Source organism: Pseudonaja textilis, chromosome 8, assembly GCF_049901715.1.
Source record: "Pseudonaja textilis isolate UNSWEBS1 chromosome 8, rPseTex1.2, whole genome shotgun sequence".
NCBI classification, from domain to species: Eukaryota; Metazoa; Chordata; class Lepidosauria; order Squamata; family Elapidae; genus Pseudonaja; species Pseudonaja textilis.
Genome location: NC_141997.1, coordinates 7,357,118 through 7,366,581, shown reverse-complemented (window position 1 = coordinate 7,366,581; position 9,464 = coordinate 7,357,118). Strand labels below are relative to the sequence as shown.

The 9,464-nt window shown below is 37.6% G+C and overlaps 1 protein-coding gene across 1 annotated transcript; it reads right to left on the bottom strand.

Moving 5' to 3' along the window:
• Positions 1-5,081: 5,081 nt before the first annotated feature.
• Positions 5,082-8,973, bottom strand: KLHL34 (kelch like family member 34). Its single transcript, XM_026714235.2, has one exon. It carries the CDS (start codon positions 7,427-7,429, stop codon positions 5,675-5,677), a length of 1,755 nt encoding a protein of 584 aa, XP_026570020.1. The 5' UTR covers positions 7,430-8,973; the 3' UTR covers positions 5,082-5,674.
• Positions 8,974-9,464: the final 491 nt, after the last annotated feature.

Sequence of the window (9,464 nt, the reverse complement as noted above, 5' to 3'; positions counted from 1 at the left end):
TTCTGTTTCCAATATTTATTCTAAATTGTTGCTGGGCTTTTCTTGTAATATCTCAATGCCTAATTTTTATGTACTGCTACATAACTTCCACATAGATGAGGAATCAAGTTAGAAAATAGATATTGCTATTATTACTACTAATCTTATATGGTACACTGAAGGCTTTTGCCAAGACATATATTATAAATATGTTTGTTATCAATATTTATTAATCATTTTTATCACAATATTTATTACAAATAAAGCGACCTGCAGTTATGAATGACTAAGTATAATAGAAAAAGTAGTTGAAATAATTCTATATCTTCAGTTCTATGTTTCTTCAATACAGAAAATATATTTATTTGGGAAGTATCTTGAAAGCTACATGTGAATACTTATTTATACCAATTAGTCTTATTGTAAGAATCTGTACTTAGGTTCTTGATAAGTCTGTTAAGAAGCTGAAAATATTCATGGCTTTTCAGCATATATGCATAATCTGGGAAAGTGTGACCAGCTACATCTTCAAACTGCTATAGATGTAGGCTAACATTTCAAATGCATTTCATGTAGGAAAATGGGAGATAATGGAGTACATAAGAAAGCTTTAAACATAAGACTGCATAGGGATCTGAACATCTTGAGAAATTGCTACCTTGTTGGCTCTCATACAAAGCAAGTGCATGCCAAAAGATTCTGAGGATGGAGCAGTCAGGCACTGTATATGACAGCCTGTTGCTATGCAACAGTTATTCTGCCTACATGGTACCTTAGCAAAGACAGTTTTATGACTTTCAAAGACAAAATTCAACTACATTTTATAGGATTTGTCTAACTTGAAATAAGGTTCATATGCTTTAACAAAAGCTACATTGCTGCACATTTTATTAGATGAACTCAGATTAAAATAGATTTCCTTTAATGCATCATAAACTTCATTTATTCTCAGATTTCACACTAGCATGCAGAGAAATGTAAAACAGATTATCCTACTCCATCAGTAACAGAGGAGGTGACAGTCAGTTCACTGAAGAGAGAAGACAGCAAAGAAGTAACAGGTAACAGAGAGAAAGCAGAACTGCTTAACTCATTCTCTGCATTGGTCTTCATGCAAAAAGAAGCAATAGTCCAACCTACCAAAAACATAACTGTAAAAAACAGACTAGAAATAAAAATTAAAATTAAAAAATGGTAAGAGAACACCTGTCTGATCTTGACAAGTACAAATCATCCGCGACCTGATGGATTACATCCCAGAGTTCTAAACAACCTGGCAGATGTCATTTCACAATCACTGTACCACATCTTTCAAAAATCCTGGAGTACCCGGGATGAACCAGAGGACTGGAAAAGAGCTGATATGGTTCCCATCTTCAAAAAGTTGAAAAAAAGAAACTACAGATCAATTGGTCTAACATCAGGGAGATACTGAAAAAGATAATAAAAAACAGATCTGCTAACATCTAGAAAGGAGTAAAGTAATAACTAGAAGTCAGCATGGGTTTATTAAAAACAGATCATGCCAAACCAAACTTACTTCATTTTTCAACATAGTGACTAAATTAGTAGACCAGCAAAATACCGTGGACATAATATACTTAGACTTCACCAAGGCATTCGACAAAGTAGACCACAACCTACTTCTTGGTAAGCTAGAAAAAAGTGGGATAGATAACATCACCATCAGATGGATTTGTAACTGGCTGACAAATCATACTCAACAGGTAATCCTTTAATGGTACTACATCTACATGGAGGGAAGTAGGCAGTGGGGTACCACAAGGCCCTATCTTAGGCTCAGTACTCTTCAATATCTTCAAAAATCATTTAGAAGAGGGAATAGAAGGGGAACTTACCAAATTTGTAGATGATACTAAGTTGGCAGGAATAGCGAACACCCTAAATCAAGGGTCTTCAAACTTGGCAAGTTTAAGACTTGTGGACTTCAACTCCCAGAATTCCTGAGTGAACATGACTAGAGGAGGAATTCTGGGAGTTGAAGTCCACAAGTCTTAAAGCTGTTACGTTTGAAGACCCCTGCCTTAAATGATAGGCTCAAGATCCAGATGGATCCTTTTTTAAAAAATTTATTCATATATTGTATTCACATTTTGAATACAGTGTATTGTCAGGGAATATAATTTACAAAAGAATAAGGAAAAAATAGTAACATATATGCTAATAACAATACAGGTAAAACTCGAAAAATTAGAATATCGTGCAAAAGTTCATTTATTTCAGTAACGCAACTTAAAAGGTGAAACTATTACATGAGATAGACTCATTACATGCAAAACAAGATAGTTCAAGCTGTGATTTGTCATAATTGTGATGATTATGGCTTACAGCTCATGAAAACCCCAAATCCACAACCTCAGAAAATTAGAATATTGTGAACAGGTTCAATATTCTAGGCTCAAAGTGTCCCACTCTAATCAGCTAATTAAGCCATAACACCTGCAAAGGGTTCCCGACCCTTTAAATGGTCTCTCAGTGAGGTTCAGTAGGAATCACAATCATGGGAAAGACTGCTGACCTGACAGTTGTGCAGAAAACCATCACTGACACCCTCCATAAGGAGGGAAAGCTTCAAAAGGTAATTGCAAAAGAACTTGGATGTTCCCAAAGTGCTGTATCAAAGCACATTAATAGAAAGTTATGTGGAAGGGGAAAGTGTGGAAGAAAAAGGTGCACAAGCAGCAGGGATGACCGCAGCCTGGAGAAGATTGTCAGGAAAAGGCCATTCAAAAGTTTTGGGGACTTTCACAAGGAGTGGACTGAGGATGGAGTCAGTGCATCAAGAGCCACCACACACAGACGGATCCTGGACATGGGTTTCAAATGTCGTATTCCTTTTGTCAAGCCGCTCCTGAACAACAAACAATGTCAGAAGCATCTTACCTGGGCTAAAGAAAAACAGAACTGGTCTGTTGCTCAGTGGTCCAAAGTCCTCTTTTCCGATGAGAGCAACTTTTGCATCTCATTTGGAAACCAAGGACCCAGAGTCTGGAGGAAGAATGGAGAGGCACACACTGCAAGATGCTTGAAGTCCAGTGTGAAGTTTCCACAGTCTATATTGATTTGGGGAGCCATGTCATCTGCTGGTCTTGGTCCACTGTGCTTCATTAAGTCCAGGGTCGATGCAGCCGTCTACCAGGAGTTTTTGGAGCACTTCATGCTTCCTTCCGCAGATGAGCTTTATGGGGATGCTGACTTCATTTTCCAGCAGAACTTGGCACCCTGACCACACTGCCAAAAGCACCAAAACCTGGTTCAATGACCGTGGGATTACTGTGCTTGATTGGCCAGCAAACTCGCCTGACCTGAACCCCATAGAGAATCTATGGGGCATTGCCAAGTGAAAGATGAGAGACATGAGACCAAACAATGCAGAAGAGCTGAAAGTCGCTGTTGAAGCATCCTGGTCTTCCATACCACTTCAGCAGTGCCACAGGCTGATAGCTTCCATGCCATGCTGCAATGAGGCAGTAATTGCTGCAGAAGGGGCCCAAACCAAGTACTGAGTACATATGCATGCTTATACTTTTCAGAGGACCAATATTGTTCTATGTACAATCCTTGTTTTATTGATTGCATATAATATTCTAATTTTCTGAGATTGTGGATTTGGGGTTTTCATGGGCTGTAAGCCATAATCATCATAATTATGACAGATCACGGCTTGAACTATCTTGCTTTGCATGTAATGAGTTTATCTCATATATTAGTTTCACCTTTTAAGTTGCATTATTGAAATAAATGAACTTTTGCACAATATTCTAATTTTTCAAGTTTTACCTGTAGTAATAGTACATCAGAATAATTTTAACCAAACTTATCTTTATGTTACCTTACTTATCTTTATGTTACCTTATTTCATCCTTTTGATTATGTTGGCATACTTATAGTTATAAACCATCTATGTTTAGTTCATATATAGCAATAATCTTTCTTCATCAAATTTCAACCTCTTATATCTAACCACTCATAAAATCTATTCCATGTTGAGTAATATTCTGTGTCTCCTTTGTTTTTTATTTTTAATGTCAGTCTATCCATCTCTGCACTCTTAATATTCCCATGGTTTTCACCTAATTAAAAAGAAAAGTTCCCCTCTTTTTCCAAACAATCACATGGTCAAATGAAGGTCCTGTCCTTGATTCGTCAGGCAAACATCGCTCCTCTCCCTGGCTACCTGTGGGAATGTCCTTGGTTCCCAGAAGAAAGTATTATGTTTTGACTATAAGCCCCCTCTATCTCTATTCCCCCCTCCCTCTCCCTCAGGTCCAGTGTGGCAACACTGAAGCCTCACTATGGCCTCGGTCAGGTCAGCTTAGCTTCAGGGTTGACAGAGAAATTTGTTGACAGTGAGATCAATCAACCAATGGAACAGCTTGCCTTCAGAAGTTGTGGGAGTTTCATCACTGGAAGCTTTCAAGATAGACCTGGGCCCCCATCTGTCAGAAATGGTGTACGGTCTCCTATTTGGGCAGAATTGGACTAGATGACCTACAAGGTTCCTTCCAACTCTTACTGTAATCTGTTAATCTGTTTATGCCCTTTGCAGTCAAAAGTGAATCATACATAATATATACATGGGCAGCTTTTATTAATGTATATGTAACAAATATTTTCCCAGCAGCATGATCCGATAGAACACAACATAGCTATGCAAGAGCTATACCTCTAGACACTACTGTGTATATATTTAGTACATTGCCTTGCTTAACAAACATCATTTTTACAATTATTTATACTTGTGGCTTTTTCCTGCTCCATAAATTTTACCAAATGGAAACCAAAGGAGGGCACAACTGAATATTTGGGAGTGAAATTTTTCACTTGTTTTTTCACATGGTTTTTATAATTACATTTTCCAAAGTAATTCCACCTAGTATTTCAATAATAGTTGAAAAGTAGCATTTTCCTGAGATGATCAGCCTATTTATGCATGTAAATAATGAATTATATAGTCTTGAGAACATGTTGATGTTATGTGGCCACTTGGACAAGACTAGATTGTAGTAAGAACAGTTGGCAAATCAGGAAAAGAATAATTGTACCTTTAAATAGACGAATAAGACAATTAAGAATCTCTGATATCACAACAGATCTTACAATCATATTTAATTATTTGTTCATTTCATGATTAAATAAAGATGAGGGAAGTATTGTTTGATATTCTTATGAATTAATCAGCATTGTTTAACAATGTAGACCACACAAAATTGCAAAATTAGAAGTATGCATCTTGTTTTTCATAAAACAATGTTGCCCCTATTTCAAGCCAGTTATAGCATAGTGAAAATCTTGACATTACATTTCTTAGATTAATCAATTCTCCAGCAACAAAAATACAATTTCATACATGCTACCTTGCTGTTTTAATCAGTAACATATCTATGTTTAACCATATAAATCAGGGGTGTCACTCCATCCCATCAAAGGCCACATCGGGGGTTCATTTGCCCTTGTGGGGCCAGGGTGGATGTGGCCTGGTCATTGTAGCTGACTGAGTGGGTATGGCCAGGCCCAGAGCAGCGGGCTGATTCCTTGCCATCTCCAGGATGGCCCTGCGGGCCCACGCCACAGCCTATCACAAGGCGGATAATCCCTAATAATGCATGCTGTATCCTTCCATTATCCTTGTTTTCCTAGTTCAATGAGGTATAATCTCAATATTTGGTCTCTTTTACTGTTGAATATCTTTTCCTTGTAATTCGGAAAGTTCTAGCACTCCACACTGCAATCCATACCAAGGCAAAGGAATTTTGCAGATTTCTTCCCAACAGTCATTATCAATATCATAACCTACAACATCCTGAGTTGGAATTTCCTGAGAATCTTGCCATTTTTTCCCTCCAATAAGGATGGCTGTTTCCTCCACTACTGCTAAGCCATAACTATATCTATCATATATTAATGGCCTTAAACGGGTCCATTGATTCTGGTCAGGGTCATATTTTTCAATTTCAGAAAATGGTTCATAAAAACCTAAAAATGTAAAAACCAAATCTCGGATTGTGGCCATCTGATGCCCAAACCGAGCAATGCTCATTGGGGCTTGTTTTCTCCATTCCCCTTTAAAATTACTCAAAGCATACATATCCTTACTTGTGTTACTTTGACCCATGTATTTGCCCCCTGATATATAAATAGTATTCTTACAAACAGTACCAGCGTGGCCATGTACCTTGCATGGCAAATCATAAAGTTTTGCCCACCTGTCTTCACTAATGTGATAGATTTCAACAGATGAGTGCAATTTTTTGTCTTCAGTTTGTCCACCTATTGCAACAATTGCATTCTCTAAGATACAGCAAGAAAATTGACACCTTTTTTCCAGCATACCAGTAATTTGTATCCACTTATTAAATCTTGGATCATAGCGATGGACTTTATTTGTAACTTTCATGATAGGACTTTTAGGATCACTTTGCATATCTTCTATTTCTCCACCAAGCACATATAGAAAGTTTCCAATAGTACATACACAATGATTTTGTATCCTATTTGGTAACTGTGTTAAATTTTGCCATTTGTGATTATAAACATCAAAAGCCATCACTTCTGTGACAAGCCCTTCATGTGCAGTCATACCTCCAAGCAGGATAATCCATATCTTTTGGTTTCTCAAAGTGCTGTATTTATCCTGCAAGATAGGTTGTTTATAAATAAGTGAATGATAGTTTATTGCTTTTCTAATTAAACATTTTACAGGAGTCGTTAAAGGCACTTCTGACTGAGTGTAGATATTTCTCAGATCTTCCATAGGAATGAGACTGTATCTTACATGTTCCAAAAGATTAGAAGTATAGATGAGCCTCAATTTATCATATGCTAACCACTTTAATAATAGATCTAACAAATTAGATTCTCTCACCATAAGTACATCAGGAGATTCTACTATTGCCTTCAAAGACCAGAAATTTAGTTCCAGCAGACCTGAAAAATCCAGGTCTAGTAGTTTCCAGAGATTAATAATAAGATATTTTTCTGCTGCAGATACAGCATCTGGAAGATAAAATTTTGTCGCAATATTGGCTGAAAAACAGCAGTTCTCCAGATTGAGACTGTTAGCCAAGTATTGGCTGCATAAACAGATTGCCTCAGGTACTTGTAAATAGGTGGCAGCTTCTAAGGTATCTTCCAAGGTGGTAAAAGACAAAGGCAGCCAGGATGTATAAATGAAATCCAGAACATGTTGCAACCCAATGGCCGAGATGACTTGCAGATGAACAACAGCAGCCTTCGATTCTTTGGTATAACTCTTGAACATGGCCTTGAAGTAATCACTGGAACAGGCTAACAAAGACTTGTGTGCCGGAAATTCATTTTCTTTTACTTTTAACAGAATGTCACAGAGCAAACCTTCCTTTCGGAGAGTTTGGTATTGAGACAATACAGCACTGCAGTGTCTTTTGCAGTAAGACAAGAAATAAGTCATTGTGCAGCACAAAATGCTCCTAAAGCTCTTTTTGCCAATGATGAAAGAAGGAGGGAAATGTGCAAAGTTCAAGTTTTAAAAAAAAAGCTATCTTCTCCTGATGACAGACAGCTCACATACTAATTTTACATTTCTCCAATTTATCATCCGTTGTTATTTCATGCATTCATTTCATAAAGCGGATTCTAGTATCATCCTTCAACATGTATTTCTCTCACCTCTATTTCCTTTTAAAAGAGTTGATCCACAAAATGTAAGAGCTCTTTTTAAGCCAGTCTCAGATGACCAATTTGAGAGTGAGGTGGCATTAAGTGAAGCTTCTCATCAGCTCAGATACCTCTCCAGGCTTTTCTTTCTCTTGGAGATGAATAAATAGAACTTCTAGGCTTGCCGGTGCATCAGGAAGCATTTGAAAGTAGGAAGGTTATGTTTTGCTGTGGCTTTTGCCTGAGGTCTCTATTTCACTCTTAGACAACTTTAGCTCTTATTCCCATGAGGCTCTTATTCCCATGGTGGTCTTGTTTGAAGGAAGTCTCCACTGAAAATCAAATTGGCACCTATTGATAAGAGCAGGAAGACTTTGTGAACATGTAAATCTTTACCCTGGGAGTAAAAAGGTAACAAAATACCATAATTACTCAGAGGTTTAATTTGTCATACATTTTAGAGCCCTTCGGCTTATATGATATCACCATAACTCACAGTGACCAGAATAGACTGCAAACACTGCCTGTTATCATAACTGTCCAAGTGCTGAACTAAGAGCATTCAGATGGGAGGGAGGGAGGGAGCGAATGAGGCAGGATAAAGCAGTCATTTTTCCAGGAGTGCAGTTTAAAGCATCTGACAGTGAGTGACTTGGATGCAAATCACAAGAGCAAATAGTTCTTTGAAGGAGTGACAAAATTATACCTAAAGCTATCCTCCCAACTAAAATGTTTATAGTTGAGTTTCAAGAGGTTACTAATGGATTGAATTTGAACTTTTTCTCTCAGAGTAGGAATATGAATGGAAAAGCAAAAGTAGCCAGATGACATAAATAACTAGAGATTAGTGGCTTTTTTAAATATTCATGATGGCGCAGTGATTAGAATTCAGTACTGCAAGGCTCACTCCAGGAATTTGATTTTGAGCGGATCAAGATAGTGTCAGCCTTCCATCCTTCCGAGGACAGTAAAGTGAGGAACCAGATTGTTGGGGATAATACGCTGGCGAAACCTCTTAGAGCTGTAAAGTACTGTGAAGAGGTATATAAGTCTAAGTGCTAGTGCTATTACTATCCAGGGCTTAGAAAATCCAACCACTGAAAAAAGTAAAACAGCACCTGCACATCCACATTGAAATGATTTGCTTGAGTCTGAGAATCCTTAGATCAATTGACTTAATTTGCTTTCATATTTATTCATTCCGAGTAATAAATGCTAGTCTAGAAATAGGAAAGCTCACACGGTTCTGAGGCATGATTCTTTGCAGGCACGAAGTTCTGAATAGAGAACTCTATTCTGTCTTACTGGTAAATCTCACCATTTGATACAGTGGAAAATTTTCATGATGATTGATTATGTTGTATGTTTCAGATATTTAGATTATGAAGTAATTCAGCTGATTGTACAAATCCAACCCTCCACCCAAGCAGGAGACCCTACACTATTTCTAACAAATGGCAATCCAATCTCTTCTTGAAAGCCTCCAGTGATGAAGTTCCCGCAACTTCCGAAGGCAAGCTGTTCCATTGGTTGATTGTTCTCACTGTCAGAAAATTTCTCCTTATTTCTAGATTGAATTTCTCCTTGATCAGTTTCCATCCATTATTCCTTGTCTGGACTTTGGGTGCCTTGGAAAATAGCTTGACCCCCTCCTCTCTGTGACAGCCCCTCAAATATTGGAACACTGCTATCATCTCTCCCCTGGTCTTGTAACTGTTCTTCATATGTTTTTGAATTGCCCTAATCGTCTTGATTGCTCTTCTTTGCACTTTTTCTAGAGTTTCAATATCTTTTTTATAGTGTGGTGACCAAAGCTGCATGCAATATTC